The 24,133-nt window shown below is 33.3% G+C and overlaps 1 protein-coding gene across 1 annotated transcript in view; it reads right to left on the bottom strand.

Moving 5' to 3' along the window:
- LOC128180917 (uncharacterized) overlaps positions 1-24,133 on the bottom strand; it is a 123,175-nt gene that overhangs the window by 17,964 nt on the left and 81,078 nt on the right. Inside the window, exon 55 of the mRNA XM_052849122.1 lies at positions 19,737-19,911. Coding sequence (XP_052705082.1) covers positions 19,737-19,911 — 175 coding nt within the window. The remainder of the gene's footprint in view (positions 1-19,736; positions 19,912-24,133) is intronic.

Raw genomic sequence — 24,133 nt, 5'->3', positions numbered from 1 at the left:
TTCTTGCATGCAGTTTTAAAAAATTGTGCAGTAAATATATAAATACCTGTTTAAAGACTAAAAGCAATATTTGTAATTTGAAAACAGTGAGGTTATAAACCAGTGAGCAGGGTGCTCTATCAATTTTTTCATATTGCCGTAAACTGGTACAATGTACTTTAAGTACCGGTAACTGTACCTGCATGTATGTATTTTATTGATATATGGCCACACCAATTTAATATCTTGTTTTTCGGACAAATGACCTAAACAAGAGGCCCATGGGCCACATCGGTCATCTGAGCCAAAATTGCTAACTATTTTGACTTAAAATACTTTAAATAATTAAGAATAGTGATATTTAATATTAAAATTAGCATAGTTATGTACCATAGTTTTCTTAATGCAAGATTAAATATTTTTATTGAGGGGTGGGAATGAAAATAAATTGCGCAATATAAATTAAATATATCACTGATGGTATGTTAATTTCTGCAGTTTTGTGCACAGATTTGAAGAGTTATGGTTCTCTAAAGATACATTCATGCATTTGCTAAAATGTATAGTAGTTTCAAATTTAGCACCAATTGTTGGCCAATTTTATAACCTGTAGTCATAATTTGAACAAGTTGAATCTACACAATTAGAGGACGCCAATATTCTAGTTCATTGATTTTCATATCAGAGATCATGCAATACATATCCAGTTTTATATATTAAAAAAGTGGTTACCAAATATGAGTTATTTCACGCAACCTTTCTTTATTTCCAAGATTATAACAAGAAGCATGCACAAAATCATATTAGACAATTTGTAATCTAAATTGTGTCTGTTAAAATCTAGCTTTATTTAATATATGCCAACTTGATATATCCCAGAATTTGAAATGTGCAGTGAAGCTTTCGTATGCTTTTTGGCAAAATTGGCTTGAAAAATTGGCAACATTTTATTTGATGTGAACCCTTAAAAATATGAAACCATTTTAAATATGTTTGAATCATAATGGCATGATTTTACATATCTACATTGAATACAATTATGATATATCAACATGAGACATATTTCATTTTAGAAAGCAATTTTATTTAAAGACAAATATTACTGGTAATATGAAAAGAACGTCATGAATAATTTTTATGCATACACATTCAAAAAGTAGTTACTGGTAATACATTAGTTTAAGAACCATTTTAACAAGAGCTTGGACTTTGGGTAATTGTGTTAAACAGCAATGTGACGTAAGCCTGTCTATATCAGTGTCAGCCACTCAGCCATGGATGAAATCAACAAGATTTTCTCACTTTTAAGCTAAGACTAAGCAATCGGTGCATATTTTGCTTGAAACTGCATCACTTTAAACTTGTTTTGGTGCATAGATAGCTACGTCCTACTGAAATTCCAAGGTGTTGTTAAAATGGTTTTAACAAATTTTACAAATATACTGTAAATGTAAATTTGTAGTTTCTCAGTGTCTTATAGTTATGCATATTGTACGTTAAATTAAATAAATATAATGATGATAAAATACAATAAATCATATTTTGCAACCAGATATATACATGGATATATAATTTAATAAGTCATAGACATACACAAAGTTTAAATAAATTAATTTATAAGTTCCACTGTTTTTTCATAACCTTTCTACGAAAATGCGAAAATAGAAAGGTTATGAACAGTATTGATTTTACAAAACATAATTAAATGAAAAGTATTTGTCAATAGAAATTTATACAAAAACTCGTATCATAACTATTCTTGTGTCATTTGCTAACTGCGATAAAACAGAAAATGAATTTGATCAAGAATGATTTGAACATACTAGATTTTTTTTTTTATTTTTGTCATTTGAGTGTGATTGTTTGAAAAATTGCAAAAAATAATGCATTTATACTTTAAAATGATTATCAGAAAAAAAACCCAATAAACTTTATGACACATTTATGATAAGTTTAATATAACTATACAAGATGAAGACATCTTTTCTGTGTTATATGATACAAAATAATGTTTCAATGATACTATATTTGCATATAAACGCATGCACAATCATATTAAATAATACTTTTTTTTCTACAAAAAAGTGTGTGAATAATTTTGAAATTTTAAAATTTGAATAAAACCTAAGTGAATATTTGTTTGAAAATAAATTCACTTTCAATGCAATGTATTTCTCAATTTATTTAAATGAAATGTTCTATAAAGTGTACATTAAGAGTACAATGTCTCAAACATGCAACCAGTATGTAATATTTCTTTTGTTTTTTCTTAATACATGTATGCCATATTGTTTATAACTATGAACTCTGTCCATAGATATGAATTTATTAGAAAAGGCAGGTTTACCGCCCGCTACAGGCTGGCCATTGACCTCCTTTCTTTATACTTACCTGTCATTTTTGAACGATTGGCGCTAAGTGTCCTTAAATACTGGTGCCTTTTGTATTCATAAGAGAAATACATGCATTTAAATAAATTCATCACATTGCATTAATGATATATATAATTTTCATTATTAACAATTATATTACCAGGTTTTAGTTATATAGTTTAAATAAAAATGATTTGATTTGAGGTAATATAAAGATTTAAAAAAAAAAAAGAAGGAACATTACTGAAAAGATGTCTTCTCTTTTTGCTCCAATATTTTCAACTTACATCATACATGTATTAACATGATTGAATTTACATCTACTATGCACTCACATGAAGGATTTGTACATATTGTGTGTGAACTGTCAGTATATATATAAATAAATATTAAAGAATTTAAAAAAATGAAAATGAATACAGATTCACATACAATTATTGTATTGTAAGACACCAACCCTTGCTTGATAAAAAACGATATTATTAAATGAAGTCATTGATAACAGCTATAAAGATAATAATTAAATAATATTAAATTTAAAGACAAATTTGAAAAATAGTCTTCTAGAAAAAAAGGTCCGTTATTATTTATATGAGATGCAAACAGTTTTGATGCGACATATATAAACTAATATAGACTGTATATATATGAGTACAATTTAACTTCTATCAAGTTATTGTGACACATGGAAATACAACAAAAAATATATAAATAAAGCATCAGTATACAATTTTTATTAAACAAATCAGTTTTAATTCACTATATCTTCTCTTCTCTTCTTCAGATATTGCCACATTCTGTTTTGCTTAAAAATGAAGAAAATTTAAAGTTCAATTTTTGATGTGGCTTGTGCACAGTATTGATTGTTTATATGACCTGTCCACAACTGTAATTCACAATTACGGTAACTCAAATGTAGTTCATTTATGGAGCACATGGCTCAGTGGTCATGAGCGTTAGACCAGTTACCCAATGGTTGCTGGTTAAAATCCCATGTGGTCACTTGATGTTGTATTGTCCCTTACACAAGGTACTACATCAGTCTTTGTCTTAGTCAACCAAGCTGAAATTGGGTACGAGCAGTAAGCTGGGAGTTAAGCTGCTATGGACTGGTGTTTTATCCATGGGGAGTCGATGACTTTCATTTACCTGGCACCTTGAAGTCTGCGAATTATTTTCTTTCAATATTGAAGAAATATACACAAATTTACACATGTTCACTGTAGTTTTGAATATAAGACTTAAACATTTTTGGTTGGATATATGTATATATAGACATTATAATTCAATATAGTATTAAGAATGATGGCCAAGAGATACAAGACAAAATATAATAAGTAAATGAAAATATTTATATACATCAATCCAGTAAATTAGAAAATACTAGTACATATAATGAGTAATTAAATACATATTTAATGTATAAATTTAAAAATATTGGCATAGTCATGTTTTAGGTGGGGGGGGGGGGAGAATTGATGAAAACAACATCAGTGAAGTGGATGATATCTGTAAATTTGGCCAATTAAAGGCTAGAAATTAAAAATTGAGAACAGATTTAACACTCTTCTCTACATCCAAGAAACATGTGGTGGAATTGTTACAAATCAAATTTTTAATAATTAAATCCCCTTTCCCCTTGAACCACTGAATCTATGACAGTGCCAAAAGCAAATAGTTGGTGTCTTACAATATCTATATATTAACAAACCATTTGTCACCTTTTTAATGGTGACAAATGGGATGAGGGAGGGGGCAATATTTTCACAGCTCCCTCTGATGAGTTTTTACTTTGGCGCCCCATTCTCTTTAAAACACAATTATATCATTGAAAAGCGCAGTATATCATTTTATGATCAGACCAGTATGCTTCAATCACATCTGTTGCACATGGGGCTATGTTTGTAAAAATCAGATCCAGCTGAGAACCGGTATTATGTGTAGCCTTTGTTACAATTTGTTTACATTTAAAGCAATTTTCAAAAAATGTTAAAAAGTCAATATGCCCAGAAAACAAATCAAAATTGAAATCCCCTATAAGTACCAAGTCTTTCTGGTGTTCAGTCAAAGGCTTAAGATGTGTGTTTACATTTTGCTTGAAATTTTCCAAAGAACATGATGGGTATTTATAAAGTACGATGACTTGTACCTCTCTACTTTGGCTTAAATGTACATTTGCAGCGATGAACTCTAAGGAGCCATTGTTAAACTTTGAGATACATGTTGTCTTGTAGTCATTTTTCACATACAGTGCTGTTCCATGATGTGGACGTCTATTGAAGTGACATGTAACCTCATGGTTAAATATTGCTGTGTAGCTGTGTAGTTGAAAATTGTTTTCATCTGCACTACATAGTCTTGTCTCCGAGAAACCAACTACATCTGATGCTAGAATATTTGGCTCACTTTTTACTTGTGAAAAGTGCTTATGAAGTGATCTACAATTGTTGAAAGCAACTTTAAAACAATTAGAATTGATCTCATACATTGGAACATAACAAAGTTGCAATGGCGCCTCAGTTTTCATTCTTCCCATTTCCTCAAGCACTTTTTCATCCATAGCTAATGCCTGCTCATTAAAGTTCAGGATATGTAGATGATCTACTGACCGGACTCGACTTAGAGCAACATAGTGAATGTGTGGAGTTTTCCTAATTCTAGTTTGAGACAAGTCAATTACAATTTCATCAACAGTGCACCCTTGAGCTTTATGAACTGTCTTTCCTGCAGCTGGTCGCAATGGAAATTGAATTCTCTGAAAAGTATTATGATTCAATACAAAAGACCGCTGAACTTCAAAAATGGGTGTCCATTCATCATCTATTCCATCATGAAACAAATGCTTGTATTTTTTGCGAGTCGACTTTCCAATGGCAGAATCAAAAAAATGGACCCAAACTATGCTTGGTCTTGATATGCCTTCCATTTTGCTTTCAATCAGTTGAACTTTACATGATGACCCATTTGTTAGCCCATCAGAGACATCAACATTGACCGAGATATCGTATATCATCCCAACAGCAAGAATCAATATTTGCATTAAATTGGCAGTTTTGCTAACATCATCTTCATTTACTAAAGACCTGAGAAGCTTTTGTTTCACTTCCTTTGAGTAATCTTTGATAACAGTGTCAACTGATTTCACTGTGACCTTTTCTCCTTCAAGTCTTTCAATCAACTGATTGTTGTATGCATCTACTTTAGAGTTCTGAGTAAAGAGATGTGGAGCATGGTTTGGATAATTTTCATTTGTTTCTGTTATCATGCATCTCTGAATTACATTCTTGTCTTCTGGTGTGAGTTCATTATAACGAAGACGATTTAGCAGTTGAGCAAACTCGACATCATCTTTTTGTCTCATTATTTCATCCAATTCAAATACACTAAAGTGTTCCTTCCAAAGATTGCTTGCAAGAGCTTGGGCATTACATTTTAAATCCTGAAAGATCCAGCTGTCCATCACAGGTTTGAGTTGAAAAAAATCACCAACTGCTAAGATACTAATACCACCAAATGGCTTTTTGATGCCTGTAAGAAGTTGCAAACGACTGTCAATTAGAGCCAGTGATCTATTGCCTACCATTGATATTTCATCAATCATGATTAATTTCAGGTTTCTGTATTTGGCGCGAAAAGTATTCAATTCATCACAGTGTAAACTTTGTTGGCTTTGATTAATTTTTTGATGGAAAGCAGATGCTATGGTTGACCCTCCAATGTTATAAGCTGCTTTCCCTGTGTATGCACATAGAAGTATTCTTACATCATCTGGGTTTTCACCTTCAGTAGAACATAGATATCTGTGCAAAGCTTGATAAAGTGCTCTTATCAAAACAGATTTGCCAACACCAGCACCTCCAGATAAAAACGAATAAATTGGCTCTTTTTTAGTTTTAACCCATTGCATGACATGATTGAAAAATTCTCTTTGCTTCTCATTCAAACTTTCCACCAATTTCAAATATTCATCATCTGGCAGTCTCACAGAACTTTCCTCTGTAATTTGTCTTGATGGGATACCAACATCTGCCCCAATATCATATATTCTTTGTTCAACTGGTCTCTCTGGATTAAACTGGACATACTTTTCTGATTCAAAAGATCCTTCAGCTTCATCTTCTGCCTCTATTTGCTGAGTATTAGGTGCTAATTCATCAAAAGCATCTGTTAATTCATCATTTGCTATCTGTAATGCTGCATCTAGCAGTTCGGCATTAAACTCATATTGCTTGATTTTATGAGCCAAGAAAGACTTTCTAAGACTAAATGAATTTTCAAAAGTGTCAGTTCCAGACAACAGATCAACTGATTCATCTCTCCAGGGCATAAACAACATTAACTTTTCTCTATAGTAATTTTCGGGGTCTGTTTTTAGACTGAACCGGACATATCTAATCACTCTGGGTACTTTGCGACGTCTGATGATAATGCCATTTTTAAGAGTAACAAGTGTATCACTCTCATTAAAGTCAACATCTGACTCATCATTTTCATCATCGTTTATCTCTGTTTGATCGAATGTGTTTTCACTTTCTTTTGGAAACACTACATCAAGTTGGGAAACATAGTCAGCTAAACACCAGTTTTCAAGTTGTTTTGGTCGTTTTGTGTATCTTTTAATGACATTACTGCATTCAACATCTGTAGAATTCGGTGTCAACTTTTCCAATTCAGCATCTGTTTTGATTAGAATTACTCTATCATCAGAGGGACTTGTGTTGATAAAAACAACATCTCTTGAAGCTTTTGTTAGAGGCATTTGCAACACTAAATATGCAGCTTCTTGTGCTCCGACTTCCACACTATTGAGGAAATGGTTTCCAATATGACGCACTTGTCTTTTTAGGTCAAGATTTCCTTCTCTAGCTTCTTTTGCAGCTCTGTTCAGTAAATCACTCATTCCTCTTTGAGATTTACTTATATATGAAACAATATACATTGCACAGGCATATGGATCTAAGATAAATTGCATGTCAATGTTTGCTTTCCAAGCATTTAGAACAACACTGTTGTAAGAATTTACTCTCATATCGCATGGCTTTCTATTTAAAAAAACCTTTGGACCTCTCAATGAACTCCTAATGCATTTGATGTAATCTTCCTCAGATATTTCCAAGACTGAATCTAGGAGTTCCTTGTATGATAAATCACAACCATTTTTCGACATATCATTTAACTTTTTCTGAATTTTATCATACATTTTCCTGTACTTGTCAACATCAGCATCTAAAGGTTCTAGAACCATAGACTTTTCTAAAGGAGGTAGTGGAAAGCCAAATCTGCATACATCTTTTCCTCCTTTTTTGCATGTTTGAGAATGTTTATGCACTTGTAATTCTGTCAAGTCATCATCTTCATTCTTTTCACATTTCAAGTAATGATCTACAAAATCCAAAATCTCTTTTTCATCATTTTCTTGATATTTTGGGGCATTTTCAATCCAGACAACCATATGAACATGGGGTGATCCTCTCTGTTGAAATTCAACTCTATAAAAATAGTCTTTCACTTGGCCGATTGGATGATGGTCACTTTTCAATACAGAATTCAGAAACAATCGAAACCTATGGTCAAAATATCTGGTGCATGTAATTGGATCTTTCTGTACCATTTTTGATTTTTGAAACCATGACATATTGTCAATTTCGTCATCTGTATATTCCTTTGCATTGTTTAAAATGCCCAGTGCTCTGATGAGATCAGTCCATCTTGTATCGGCAGCAGACAGAGACATGAACCATGTTGGTAAACCTAACTGTCTGATCATGGCAAATACATCTTTTTTCCGTGTTTCAAGATATGCAGGTGAATTTCTTAACTGTCTAAAGATAAAATAACCCTCATTGTGTCTAACAAGACTATTGACATTTTCAGGATTTTGCACATCGTTTGCTGTAAATGTTTTTCCCTTAGTTTTACATTTTCTCAAAGCCAAATTGCATTTGTCAGTAACTTGTTTCATTTGTATTTTTTTCAACTTAAAAAACAAGTTTGGAACAGACTGTGCTGCACGTCTATCAAAACTTCTCAGTTCCCACTTAGCTATGTCTGCATATGAAACACGCAGTTCTCTTTCTTCATCATTTAATCTTTTCCTTCCACAAAAGATTGTAGGAAATGATAAATATTCAGCAGCCTGATCTTGATATAAGCTTAGTGGACGTTGTCCTTCACCAGGGGCAAATGTGTAAACCTGATTCATGTCTCGTGATGCATCATCTAGCAACGTATCACAATTTCCATCTCTACCAATTCCATCTACTTCACAAAATTCATCATTATCGGACTCCAGACAATCAGTATTATGGTCCCTTCTTGACTGTGTCTGAACTAATTCTTGAACAATTTCATTTGCTGAGGTTGTGATTTCTTGAAACCAGTTGTCATCAACATTGATATTTGCGTTCTTGTAGAATTCACTATTGTTCATAAGCCAATGCAGTGCTATCAGTACTTTTGCTGGTCGTACATTTTCATGATAATCGCATTTTTGATAAGATAATTTTTTCTTCAATTTTACGGGAATTGTGACATTTTCATCCAATTTTCTAGGTAAGCTATTTATTGTAGGCTGGATATCAACTGGGACATTCACAACATTTCCTCTGGCAGAATATTGTCCACCTCTTGGTAACTCTCTAATTTGCATAAAAGGAATTCTCAAAGACACAAGCCTTTCCTCTAAAGGAAACAAATCTAATTCCATTGGTTTTTGTGGCCATGTCATACCATTAAAAACAGACAACTTTGGAGTTTTGTTTTCTTTTAACGATGAATAGCAAGTATTGCAAATCCACTCCTTATCTTGAACAGAAATAGTACTTGTCAAGTATTTGTTTTTAATTCTTTCATCCAGTTTTGTGTTCTCCACTTTTAATACACTTTCTTTAAACCACGTTTGCTGACAACAAGAACATACAAAAATGGGACCATGTCTAATCTGTTCATGAAATTTTTTTATACAATCATCTATATCTGCTCCAAACCTATGCTGTCTTTGTCGTTCATCTACCGTGTTACAATATTCAACATCTGTCCTCTTCCTTTGTTTCTGTTCCCTATTTAGATTTTTTTCATTTTCATGATATGAAATGATACTTCGTTTAGCTTGCTTTTTCAATCTTTCTTGTTCAAGGATAATTGGGTTCTCCCTCTTCAATTTTCTTGCTTTTGTCTCTCGTTCATTCTCTTTATTTCTTACATTAATGTTTTGTCGTTTATTTTTTCTGGCAATTTTGTCCATCTCTCTTTCATTTCCTTGAATTTGAATGCTTTGCCTTTTAATCTTTCTTCCCGTTGTATTTTGTTTTCTTTCTTTCTCTAACACTTCAGGATTTTGTCTTTTCAGTTTTCTTGCAATTTTGTCCATCTCTCTTTCCTTTTCTTGAACATCAGTACATTGTCGTTTAAACTTTCTTCCAGCTGTATTTTGTGTTCTTTCTTTCTCTAACACTTCAGGATTTTGTCTTTTCAGTTTTCTTGCAATTTTGTCCATCTTTCTTTCCTTTTCTTGAACATCAATACATTGTCGTTTAAACTTTCTTCCAGCTGTATTTTGTGTTCTCTCTTTCTCTAACACTTCAGGATTTTGTCTTTTCAGTTTTCTTGCAATTTTGTCCATCTTTCTTTCCTTTTCTTTAACATCAGTAGATTGTCGTTTAAACTTTCTTCCAGCTGTATTTTGTGTTCTTTCCTTCTCTAACACTTCAGGATTTTGTCTTTTCATTTTTTTTGCAATTTTGTCCATCTCTCTTTCCTTTTCTTGAACATCAATACATTGTCGTTTAAACTTTCTTCCAGCTGTATTTTGTGTTCTTTCCTTCTCTAACACTTCAGGATTTTGTCTTTTCAGTTTTCTTGCAATTTTGTCCAGCTTTCTTTCCTTTTCTTTAACATCAGTAGATTGTCGTTTAGATTTTCTTCCAGCTGTATTTTGTGTTCTTTCTTTCTCTAACACTTCAGGATTTTGTCTTTTCATTTTTTTTGCAATTTTGTCCATCTCTCTTTCCTTTTCTTGAACATCTTTACATTGTCGTTTAGATTTTCTTTCAGCTGCATTTCTTGTTCTTTCTTTCTCTAACACTTCAGTATTTTGTCGTTTCAATTTTCTTGCAATTTTGTCCATCTTTCTTTCCTTTTCTTGAACATCAATACATTGTCGTTTAAACTTTCTTCCAGCTGTGTTTTTTTTCCTTTCATTCTCAAACACTTCAGGATTTTGTCGTTTCAATTTTTTGGCAAGAGCATCTTTGCATCTCTCTTCAGTTTTAAATTGTGTGTTCTCTCTCTTTCTGGACATGTATTCTCTCATATAGCGTTTTCTGCATTGCTTCTCACCATTTGTAATAGATGGAGGTTCATCCATTTTGTATAATTTTTTCTGCAATGGGTCTCTCTCTGGAAAACTGTGATGCAAAGTACTAATTGAGATTGGTAAGATTTCAAACTGCATAGAAAAATCAATATGCATGCTGTTGTACATGTTGTACAAATATGTCACCAAATCATCAAGACTCTTGTTCATTACCAGCACAGATTTGCCCTCACATGCAGACATGCCATCACGGTCATGTGAATGAGAATCGAAGAAATAATATTCAGTGTTTGAAATTTTGTATACACCAGAACAAATTGCTCCTATCATAATTAGCAAATATCTAGAAATCTGGAATGCCTCATCTAAAGCTTGATGCAATGATTTCACAGGGCTATTTTGTTCTCCCGAGACAACTAATCCCCAAATGGTATCAAATTTGTGAATGACATGATGATTTTCTCCCAAAGTTAAGTTACTTGGTAATTCATCAAAGTTGAGGAGTTTGTTATGGAAGATTTGTTTTTGCATCAAATTTTTGACCACTGTTGTATACACCTGGTCTCCTGCTATTAAAGTGTTATCTAAAAATTTAGTTGTGAACGAGAATCCTTCATAACATTTGATCAACATAGTGAGTGCATTGCAAGTACATTGACTGCCCCTTGAAAATGATGAAAATCTTGTATCTCCTTGATGAAATGACCCAATAACTAATTTTCTATGATAAACCAGGTTATCTTCATGAGGTTGCAAATTATTTTGCATAGTTTTAGTCACAGAGTCATTGTTTGTAAGATTTTTTTTCACATTCTTTTGCAAAATCACTTCAGCAGAGTTTTGACACAAATTTGTTTCACAAAGTTCATTGAGCAAATTCATTTCGAGTTCATTGTGCAAATTCATTTCGAGTTCATTGTGCAAATTCATTTCCAGTTCAGTGTCCAAATTCATTTGACAAGATTTTTGATTTTCCTGTTTTTTTTGTAACCTGAGGCCAGGCTCCTCAGGGTCAACATTGGTTTTACTGTTTTTCACGAGGCCAGTCTCCTCAGTCATTTTAATGTCAGAAATTGTTTTACTGTTTTTAACGAGGCCAGTCTCCTCAGTCAAGTCCAGGTCAGAAATTGTTTTACTGTTTTTCATGAGGCCAGTCTCCTCAGTCATGTCAGTCTGTAACTCTTTCCTGTTCATCCTCCAATACTTCCTCCGTGGCATCTACAAATAAAACCCCCTAATATATAAAGATCATAAAATGTCATGCAAAGACCATGGTTTTTTAGGGGGTTTGGACTGTGAAAATAAAATGAACAAGATGTAATTCAGGACCGTCACTCCCCTCAAATTTGAAGCGAATATCGAACCCATTCCCAATAACGAAAAGCCACAGATTTTCCCAATTGTACGATAAAAATTCCCAATTGCATTAATTATTAATTTACTACAGTTAATGCCGAGATCAAAGAGATGCCGCGGACATTATTCTCCAAAATACTACGAACATCATCAGTAAATTATCAGAAATACCAATTTGTTTCGCACTGACCATCAAAGTACAACTTCAAACCGTAAAAAGTTTTAAAACATCAATTTCATGTGATAGTTCCAGTCAAAACCATGTGTATTGCCTCAAATGTTTATTTTTAAGAGATCAATGCGGCTGTTCCTAGATCCTCCCTAGCACATTTTCACTCTGTGTTTTTACATAAAACATATAACGTGTAGTAGTAATAATCGTATAAAATTGCCCTTAAAATATTAGGAACATGATTCAAAGATATTTTATAAATAAGGAAAGAGTATTAAAAATCAAAAGAAAAATTCTGTCATCTGCATTTTATTTCTTTGATCCATTACTAACAAAACCATTGGGGTTACACGGAACAGCCGTCAAAATGACCTAGATTGTCTTTCTATAGGAGAAACAATCTGTAGAAATATTGGGCTGTTAGTAGAATAGAAATAAAGTATGAGTTTTCGTGAATGTTGCACGCTAACCTCCTCGGTCTTGAAATGTTGTTTAAAATATAAAAGCCTTGGCTAACACCCCAGCTTTTATATTTGAAAACAACATTTCTCTACCTCAGAGGTTATTCTGCAACATTCACAAAAACTGGTACTTTATTTCTCAAATAACTTGGGAGATTTGCACAAGCTGTTTGCTTTTTGTTTAGTACAATTACTGTAATTGATTAAAGCTGGCTTAATTAAATCTTTTATTATCACGTAATTGGGAAGACACTGATGATAATTTTAATTAAAAGGTTCTCACAACTGGACTCAACTCCTGTGTTGAATAACAAGCCCAACTTTGGGGTCGGTTATACCGCACGGCACTACGAGTGATTCATTTGAAAGTGCTCAGAAATTTATAAAGGATGGTTATAAATTATTGTGATGACAGCTAGTAGCATTGGTTGATATCTTGTAATTAGATAATAAGCCTTATATGTAAATGCTAAGATTATCATGAAATAATTTAGACTTCGTAAACAGGTCTTCTGCATTACAGCCATCAAGGGGATAGGGATAACCAACATGGGTCAAACTTTATAGACTTAAATAGTTTTATTTGTGAAATTTTATGAGGTTCCCGAGGGTTTTTTACTGTATATCAGGTGAAAAAACATGACCTAATGAACAAGAATATACATGGTTTAGGGATGGGGATCTAAACAATTTTCAAAATATTTAGGCACTTCCTGTTTTAGGGGGGTTCAGGGCTACCTTTAGATCCAATGACCTGCATAGAACATTTGTTGCCCCTTTACAAAGCATCAAGATTAAATGGTTTAGGGGTGGGGATCTCAATCTTTTTCAAGATATTGGGGCACTTCTTGTTTGAGGGGGGTCAGGACTACCCCCGAGGCGACCCATAACCTACAGACCATTTGATGCCCCTTAACACAAGAAACAAGAATATTTATGGTTTAGGGGTGGGGATCTTGACCGTTTTCAAGATATTGGGGCACTTCCAGTTCAAAGATGAGTCAGGATCACCCCGACCCTTGACCTACATAGCATTTGATGCCCCTTTACACAAGTAACAAGAATGTATATGGTTAAGGGGTGGGAATCTCAACCGTTTTCAAGATATTGGGGCACTTCCTGTTCAAAGAGGAGCCAGAACCACCCCCAGGACCCATAACCTACCGGTACATACAACTTGATGCCCTTTAACACAAGGAACAAAAATAAATACGGTTTAGGGGTGGGGATCTTGACCGTTTCAAGATATTGGGGTACTTCCTGTTCAAAAAGGAGTCGGGACCACCCCCAGGGCCCATGACCTACATTTCATTTGATGCCCCTTGACACAAGGAACAAGAATATATATAGTTTAGGGGATGGGATCTCAACCGCTTTCAAGATATTGGGGCACTTCCTGTTGAAAAAGGAGTCAGGACCACCCCCAGGACCCATAACCTACATACAACTTGATGCCCTTTAACACAAGGAACAAGAATAAATATGGTTTAGGGGTGGGGACTTCAACCGTTTTCAAGATATTGGGGCACTTCCTGTTCGAGATGGGTCAGGACTACCCCCGGGTCCAATTACCTATATACCATTTGATGTCCCTTGACACAAGGATCAAGAATATTTATGGTTAAGGGGTGGGGATCTCAACCGTTTTCAAGATATTGGGGTACTTCCTTTTTAAAAAGGAGTCAGGACCACCCCCGGGGCACATTACCTACAATCCATTTGATTCCCCTTGACACAAAGAACAAGAATATATATGGTTTAGGGGTGGGGATCTTGACCGTTTTCAAGATATTGGGGCACTTCCTGTTCAAAAAGGAGTCGGGACCACCCCCGAGGCCCATAACCTACATTCCATTTGATGCCCCTTGACACAAGGAACAAGAATATCTATGGTTTAGGGGTGGGGACCTTAACCTTTGTTCAAGATATTTGGACATTTCTAATTTCTGGGGGATGGGGATGACCCCAGGGTTTAGATCTAATAATTAAAACCTCATGTATTGCCAATCATTCAAATGGTCTCCACCATTATGAACAATTGTTGTTCACCTGGCATGAATTTCTGTGACTTTTTGTAACCTTACTTACTTGATCAATGTGAAAAAATGTTGTCACATGATATGTTACGTATCTAATATGTTATTAAAGAGCTATTTAATGTATTGACAAGCATATTAGTAATTACTCTAGTGTTCTAAGGACCACCCATTATTTCTCATCTTTATTTAAAAAAAAAAAAAAAAAAAAAAAAAAATTGAAACCAAAATGATTTTCCATTGCAATATTTTCTTACGAACAACACTTAAGATATCATAATTAAAATGTGTCCAACTATACCAACTATTTAAAAGACTCTGTTTTTAATTACTCTTGCAAATAACTATCAAAAATGTTGTAGATTTCAGATAATTCTTTGGGTGAGAAGGGCCCCACAAAGTAGTTTTCTGTAACGCATCATCCCACAAAGTAGTTATCAGTAACGCATCATCCTTTAATATTTGGTAAGACATTTCTAATAATCAACCAAAATGTCAGCATCAGTCTTTGAACCGTGAGAAAAATACAGAGCCCACATTTCTGCTAGGTTCGAGTCACAGGCACCTGATGTTATACCGAGCGCAGCGAAAGGCGAGCAAAGCCCGCCTCGTAAAGCGAGGATTAATGGTAACACGTATATATAAAAAATCATTGAAAAATGTAAGTTGAATCAGGGGTACTAAGGCCAAAAAAATTTTTCTTCCAGCCATGAGCGTCGCCATATTGGCAGCCATTTTGTTTTTAAAAAGTTAATTTGATCATTGTTTGTACTTATCGATGTTTGTTGCCCCTAAACTCAATTAAAATGTTCCAGTATTCAAATAGAAGGTAATTTGAATCCAAATAAATAAAAGAGGACACCGGATAAGTTTCAATACTGCTTCAGTCAAGAAACATGACTAGTTCTATGCATGTCTTATCAAATTATCAGATGGAAAATAAAAACATTTATATCAAGGAACTGATCTTTTAGATACTGAATAAAGTATTCAATTTTATTACCGCGGCATTTAAATGAATTAAATTGATAAACAATGAAAGAAGAAATAAAAGAAAGTTCGGAATAAAATAACTCTCTTCGGCTATTTCCGAAGAAAAAGCGTGTATTACGTTTGAAACATGACGTCATAATGTAGACTTAGCATGCAACGTTTCGTTAAACTGGCTAATGCTTTGAGTTGCTAGGCAACCAGGCATATCCTACTGTGTGCATTTCAAATAAATTTTATTCAAAATTTTATTCAAAAATCAAAACTGCACTGTGTTAAATCTGCGCTCGGTCTAACGGTCACACCGTTTACAAATCATTTCTTTCAGAATAAAAATAAATACTGTATATCTAATAATACACAAGGTACCCATTGCCTCCATTTTGGATTTAGGTCAATTATAAAAATTTTACCAATGAGTTTCAAGCAGAACTTCCAGCTGATGTGACAGTTTGAAATAAATCCAAGATGGTGGCGATGCGTACCTTGTGTATTATTAGATTTAATGATTTAAGGTATTTATTTTTATTCTGAGAAAAATATACAACGTCAGGTGCCTATGGTTTGTATCTTGCTCATAACTTAAAGCTTGACTTTCAATGGCTAGTAAATATAAAATGGTAAACAATAAAAACAGAAAAAATGCACCATAACAAAGACAGGGCACAATTTATTTTTCAAATCATACATACACCTACATATATCCATCTGCGAAAACAATGTCTGCTTAGACTGAATAGACTCGAGTTTGTAAGCATATTCACATAACATATTGCATAAATCAATCACTGCGCAGACATCATCCATATTTACCAATTGCATGAATCGTCTTTTCATGTTGATGCATCAGATTTTGCTCACTTTGCGCAGATAAACAATCAGCTGCCTGATTTACCGAAGTTTATGTTTGATTAATACGTAAAAATTCCAAAATACACGCGATAGTTTCCCATAGTTAAAAACCGCAATGAAAATGAAACAAACTAAAACCACCGACATAAGTGAAAATGTCAACACATTGAAATATTTAACCTCAGTTTACTTCACATAATAATCGGCACCAATATATCTTGCAAGTTTCAAACATTACCTTTGCGCGTGAACAGTTCCACAACAAACTAATCAATCGTTTGACAGAATGGGACGAAAATGGCCGCTTCGAACAAACAACCTCGTTTCCGAGACGGAATGACGTCAAGAATGAATCTGGAATAACGAACCCGAACTAAACTTATTTATAAACCGATTTAACCCCTTTTATTATTTTTCGTTATAACTTAAATTTGGAACCGAATTATAGCTTAATTTTTGCAATTTATTTTTTCCTTCCCATAAGGATGATCAAGGCTAAATTTCGTTGAATTTGACTCCATAGTTCTTGAGAAGAAGATTTTTAAAAATACACCCCCCTTTTTCTACACTTTCGATGTTTTCTCCGCTTTGAAATAAGATAGCTCTTTCATTTCTGCAATTTATATTGGCCTTTCCATAAGGATGCTTTGTGTCAAATTTGGTTGAAGTTGGCGAAGCGGTTTTAGAGAAGAAGTTCAAAATGTAAAAAGTTTACAGACGGACAGACGGACAGACGGACAGACGGACGGACGGACAGACGGACAGACGGACAGACGGACAGACGGACAGACGGACGACGGACAAAATGTGATCAGAATAGCTCACTTGAGCTTTCAGCTCAGGTGAGCTAAAAATGAGTTATTTATGCCACAAACACCACATCAGTTTAATTGTAGTTTATAGTATGAAATAAAATGTCTGACAAATAATGCTAGTAGTATTGTATTCACAAGATTTGTTTGGGTTCATCACACCAAAGAAAGTAATAATGCTGAAATTAAACTTATGACCAACGTTTTGTAATGAAAAACACTCAACAGATCTTAGTATTCACCTAGTATAATGTATCTCATTTATAAAATAAGCACATTTATTTGTGTAGTCGTCAGGGTGTCTGGTTTCCACTTAACTTTAAAATTGCTATGAACAATGCATTGACCTTGACCTCAGGTTGCGACCCGGTATGCTAGTCTTTGCTAAATATCACTAACACTTCCAGTTTAGCTGCATTTTGCTCAGAGTTTTTGGATTGTTTTAAGTTGCAGTTGAAAATGATATTACGCTTACGAAATAGAAATATCATATCAAAATAGCGTTTCCTTCGGATTGCTTAAAGCTATACACGCTATAATTTGCGTCAATTTTAAATAATGGGGAAAATGTATGTGTTTGATTACTAATAAAAGTTACCTTTATTCTGTTAATTATAATGCTCAATTCGATCACGTAACAAATATATCAAATATTAAACAATAAAATATATTTATTTTCCTGTCAGGAAAGTAATGCCTCCTTGGAATATCAATCTATCACGTTATATCGACAGCTAAATTTAGCCTATCATACCAAAACTGGTGAAGGGTCAACATCTTCATAATTGTGATAGTTTCACAAAGGAAAGGATATTTTCAGTAAAGCGTAAATTTGTCCGATATACGAGTACAAACAAAAGAAAAAAATACAAGCCTGTGAGTAGATATGAATACTTCCTTTAAAAAAATGACGTAGATCTGTGTTTTTCCCCTATGTGCTATTTATAGATCCTATAAGTAAGGGTATCGTGAATGACAAACGTATTTTACTCATTAAACATGTATGTATTTCAAATTAACAACTGTTAAGCATATCAAAAATCAAGTTGGATATTTAATTAGGCAAACATTAACGACCACCTAGTTCTCCGCGGACATGCGCAATGAGGTCGGTTTGCTCTTCCTTCATCAATATTCATGAAAAGGTATATTTTCCTTGCAGGAAAATAAACAATTAAAAATCTATATTTTTGTAACGAGATGGAATTCACCCTTGTAATTTACAGATTAAGGATAACTTTTATAAGTAGACAAACGCATGCGTTTTCACTGTCATTCAAAATTAACGTAAATTATAGCGTGTATAGCTTTAATATTTAAAACAATATTGAGGTAAAAACAAACAGCAAATTTAAAGTGAATATGATCTGTTGTGGTAACAATGCAGACACCAATATTCCAACGTTCTGGCTGTGTTTGCTGTGTTCATTTTAGCGATATTATATGGTTTTCTTTTTTTCACTATCACCAAAAACTAAAATCAATCACAAAATAATGACAATCATATCAAGCATGCGCAAAAAATACCAATTTTATGTTTTGACGATTCGTCACGGGTAAGTGATTTCATTCGGTGTTGTTTTATTTTATCTGTAATATTGATAAGAAAGAATATCACTTACGAAATTTTAAAAATTTCACATCGTTTTATTTCGTTATTTCAAAATTATTCTATTTATCAGAGTGAACACTAAGAAGTTTTGATGATTGTATATTATTATTTCCTTATTTTCCCCATATTATTGGATCGAACGAGCACGGCTCGATAAAAAAAAATTATTTACAAAAAAATGTATTCCCTCATCTAATGGACAAATCTGACTTTATAGGGACTTGGACACGATTTCACTTAAAATTTTCAAATTTTATTTTTCCATTTTCAATGTTTATACTGATAAATGAAGAAGTTTATAATGCTATGTCAAAATTTGAAAGTCAAATATCAAATTATAAGCAAGATACAGAGTTCATAATTCTTTGTTTTGTAAACATAACTCGAATATTGTCATTTTTTACATTTGTGTTGTATTGGTGTAAGTTTCAATCAAATGCATCATTTTTTTTGGCTGATAATTGTATTTATGAAGATATTGAATAAGTGTAAATTGTTTTTTCGTGTCATTTTGTCTACAAAATGGTAATTCTCTACATTACATATTTTGTAAACAGCTATAAGACTCGAGCTTTGTTTACATAACAACCAAATCTTACCTCTGTATCTCGCTTGTAACTTGACTTTAACATTCAATATTTTGATCAATCATTTAAGATACACCAGTAAACCATTTTATTCATAAAAAATAAAAATAAAATTTTTGATCTTAAATCGTGTCCAAGTCCCTTTAAAGGGACTTAAAGTCACTACAAAGAAATTATAGTTGAAAAATCTTACGATCTCTCAAAGCTTTTTCGGTCTCATAGATAATCTGAAAGTCGTGTTCTGATGTATTTCGAGACGTTCGATATAGAAAATATAATGAACTTCCAGCGGAAGTAATCGTAAAACGTCCTCTGTTGTTACAGAATCTTCCCAGGAAAGGTGCGTCTGTATTTGAACCATCGAAAATCTATATAAAAAAAAGAACATTTACAATATGAGATATACGTATTTTGTTAATGCCAACCATCTATTTAACGATTATAATCAACTATGTTCTATTATTCGAAATTTAAAAAAAAATTCACAACAAGAGTGACTTCGGTAATTAAGGAAGTCATATGACAACATGTATGCCATTCATTGAGATATATGCAATATATTTGAGTTCAGTTATTTTACACAAGCCATTAGTCAAAAAACAGAAATAATTTATAAATGTCTTTCGTCTTTAAAATCGATTTACATTTAAATCAGCGCTTGCGTTTTAAACAATATACGAGTAAGATGCACATAATATGTTTAGCAAGATGCCCATAGACCACATTGCTCACTTGAGCAACTATAGACATCTTTAAATTAACTTTACGGAGTAATATTTGCCTATCCATTGTTCTTTCCCACTGTAAGCCTATACGGAGCTCGAGGAGCTGCAATCATTACTCTATAATCGCAATTGCTCTGTCTGTATGCGCAATTGCCCCCATAGACTTTCAGGCAGCGAATTCTTAAAAATTCTAAAATGATTTTTAATCATTTATTTAGTGTAAATTTCTAATAAAAAAACATGTGTTTAATATTAATTATCTAAAGTTTAAAATAAAATACAAGGATTTTCCGTTTTATTCATATTTGATTTTAATCAATTACAAATGTTATTTATTATTGTATAATAAAAAGATGCCTAAATAAAACGAAAGTGTTTGATTTTTATATTCTTATGTACAAAATTCAATGTATTTGGTAAGATAACTCTTCCTATCTATACCATAATTAATGTACCTAACTGTTGGCATACTATGACGTCATAAAGGTGTGACGTCATATACTTTTCAATGACGTTATAGATTTAAACCACTATACGATACATCATGTGTTTTTCTCCAACTCCCTAGAATTGATGTGTTTAAAACATGTTTTATATTTTAAAAGAATTGCTGTTTTAACATATCATTGATTTTGTTAACAAATGTCAAGGTTTAGGCTAATGCAGGGTATTTGCGAGTGGTAAAATGCAAATATAAGTAATAAACAACGATTATTTAGTGAACATGGCGTTATGAATAGCAATTGCTGGCATACTTTCCATGATGCGCTAGCGCGCATCATGAAATATGCCAGCAGAGCAATCGTTATTCATAACGCCATGTTCACTAAATAACGTTGTTTATTTCTTAAATATACCAAAAAATATAGGACAATGAAAATTCACAGATCCTGTATTTAAAAAATATTTTTTTCTCTGGATATCCTGTTTATCATTGATCCTTTTTTGTCACAGTATAGTCTTTTTACATAGTGAGCCTTACAGTTCTCAGGAAGATTTAAATCAAATGGGATATAAACCTACATCAAACCTGTGAAGCCAAAGAATTATCCAAACGCCAAAGTCTAAACAATTTTAAAAAATCCAAAATATGTTAAAATGCTTTCATATAAGTTCAACCATATATTATAACATTTGAGTTTCTTTGTAAAATTGGACCCTTCCCCCATATGGCTCCATCTTACTCATGAAAAATATGACTTTGACGAATTTGAATCTACACTATCTAAGGTTACCTTCACTAATGTTGCACTTTTTCTAGGAAAATGGCGTTATTAAAAAAAGATTGACCGGTCCCCATTACACCCTATCCTACCATCGAGGATTATGATTTGACCAAACTTGAATCTACCCTACCTGATGATACTTCACACAAGTTTTCTGGTCAGTCGTGTTCTGAGTAGAAGATTTAAAATTAAAAAATTCTTTATATTCCTATTTAAAATTTTGAACCCCCCCCCACCATTGAGGCCCCACCTTACTCCCAGGGACAAGGATTTGAGCAAACTTGAATCTACACTATTTGAAGATGCTTCCCCGCAAGATTCATTTTTTCGTACATAATGGTATATGACTAGAAGATTTCCAAAGATTAACTCTATATATTTCTAGTTAAAACTTCAACCCCCCCCCCATTGTGGTCCCACCTTACTCCTGGGGACCATGATTTGAACAAACTTGAATCTACACTATCTAAGGATGCTTCCACACGAAGTTCAGCTTTTCTGCCCTAATGGTGGTTGACAAGAAGATTTTTAAAGCTTAACTCTATATGTTCCTATGTAAAATTCGACCCCCTCCACCCATTGTGGCCCCACCTTACCCCCCGGACCATGATCTGAACAGACTTAAATCTAAACTATATAAGGATGCTTCCACACAAGTTTCAGCTTTTCTGGCCAATTGGTTTTTGAGAAGTAAATTTTGAAAGTTTAATTCTATACTCATATGTAAAACTTTGACCACCCCTCCCCCTTGGTGGTCCCATATTACCCCCTGGGGATTTGAACAAGCTTGAATCTTAACTATTTGAGGGTGATTCCACACAAGTTTCAGCTTTTCTTGCCAAATGTTTTTTGTGCAGAAGATTTTTAAAGATGAACTCTGTATACTCCTATGTAAAACTTCGACTCCCCATTGTGGGTCAACCTTACCCCCGGAGACCATGATTTGAACAAAAATGAATTTTCACTTTCTGAGGATGCTTCCACACAAGTTTTAGCTTTCCTGGCCAAATGGTTTTTGAGAACAAGATTTTTAAAGTATATCATCAAATTTTCAATAAATCCTAATTATTTCCCCTTCAAATAGGGTGTGGCCCTTTATTTTGACAAAAGTGAATCCCCTTTACCCAATAATATTTTGTGCCAAGTATGGTTGAAATTGATCAAGTTGTTCAGGAGAAGTAATCGAAAATGTAACAAGAGGCCCAATGGGCCACATCGCTCACCTGAGCAACACTTGGGTTATATTGTGCCATGTGGCCCCTCGGTAGATTAACCAAAAATGAATGTCCGAATTTTCACTTATTTTTGCACATACTTAATCTTTGACATATTTACCTTTATGGAATACCATTTTTACTGAAAAAAGACCATATGCAATATAAATAACTAAAATTTCAGTTGGTGTTCACGGTTAACTTTCAGTCCCCTTTATTTTAGCGCCACCCCTCCCCACCCCCCATCAGTTTATAAAACGATTAAAATACATGAGAGCATAAAAGTACATTTTCTCCCTCTACTACTTATTATATTTTTTAAAAATAATTATATGTGAAAGAAGAAAAGTGTACCTCAATGCACCAGAATGAATGCGCTCAATTCCTCAAATTAAAAACATTAAAAAATGTAATTAGCCTTCTCCATTATAGACAACTGTCATTTACCAGGCATGAATTCATTTTTTATGAAGTTTCATATCCTTACTCACTTGGTTGAAGAATTAACTTAACTGAAAAATGTTGTCACAAATGTTAAAGAGCTATAATTCAAATTACTGTATTGACAGTCATGTCGCTCTATTGTACCAAGGCCCATCCAATATTTTCATATGTGTTCGAAAAACTATCAAAAATTTGTGTAGATTTTATGCAATTCATCGTTGAAGAAGGGGCACCAGAAAGTAGTTACAGCATATCATCCTAATAGCAAGACATTTCTATTGATCAACCAAAATTTCAGCGTCAATCGTAGAATTATAAGCAAGATACATAGCTTGGTTTCAGTCATGTTTTTGTTTACATGAGTTTATTACACTCAACTTAAGATATTCAACTTTCAACTTAAGCATAGCTGCATTTAAAATATAAACAAACTAAAGCATGACCTAATCATTGTGTACAAACGTATAGTATTATTGTGCGCAAAGATCTGTATCCTTCTTATAACTCGAAGCTTGACTCGCAGGTTAGTAAAATTATAGGAATTTGTAAACAATTAAAACAAGAGAAAACTTAAAAAAATTTCATCACATATATACTTTAGTTATATATTTCTAGTAGCGAAAATTATCTCCGTTTAGATTGATATTGCTGAGCATCTTATAGAACATGTTGCATTAATCAACCATTACGTAGAGATCGTACCGAATTACACGCACCAACATTATTTGACCCTCCCCCCACCATGGTGGCCCCACCCTACCCCCTGAAAACATGGTTTGAACAAATTGAATCTACATTACCTGAGGATGCTTCAAAACAAGTTACAGCTTTTCTGGCCTACTGGTTTTTGTTGAGAAGATTTTTTTAATGTATCTTATGTAAAAATTTCGACCCCCCCCCCTATTGTGGCCCCACCTTACCCCCGGGGATCATGATTTGAAAAAAATTGAATCTACACTATCTGAAGATGCTTCCACACAA

Source organism: Crassostrea angulata, chromosome 1 (assembly GCF_025612915.1).
Source record: "Crassostrea angulata isolate pt1a10 chromosome 1, ASM2561291v2, whole genome shotgun sequence".
NCBI lineage: Eukaryota > Metazoa > Mollusca > Bivalvia > Ostreida > Ostreidae > Magallana > Magallana angulata.
The sequence above is the reverse complement of the archived record's forward strand: the minus strand, read 5'-3'. Positions and strand labels throughout refer to the sequence as shown.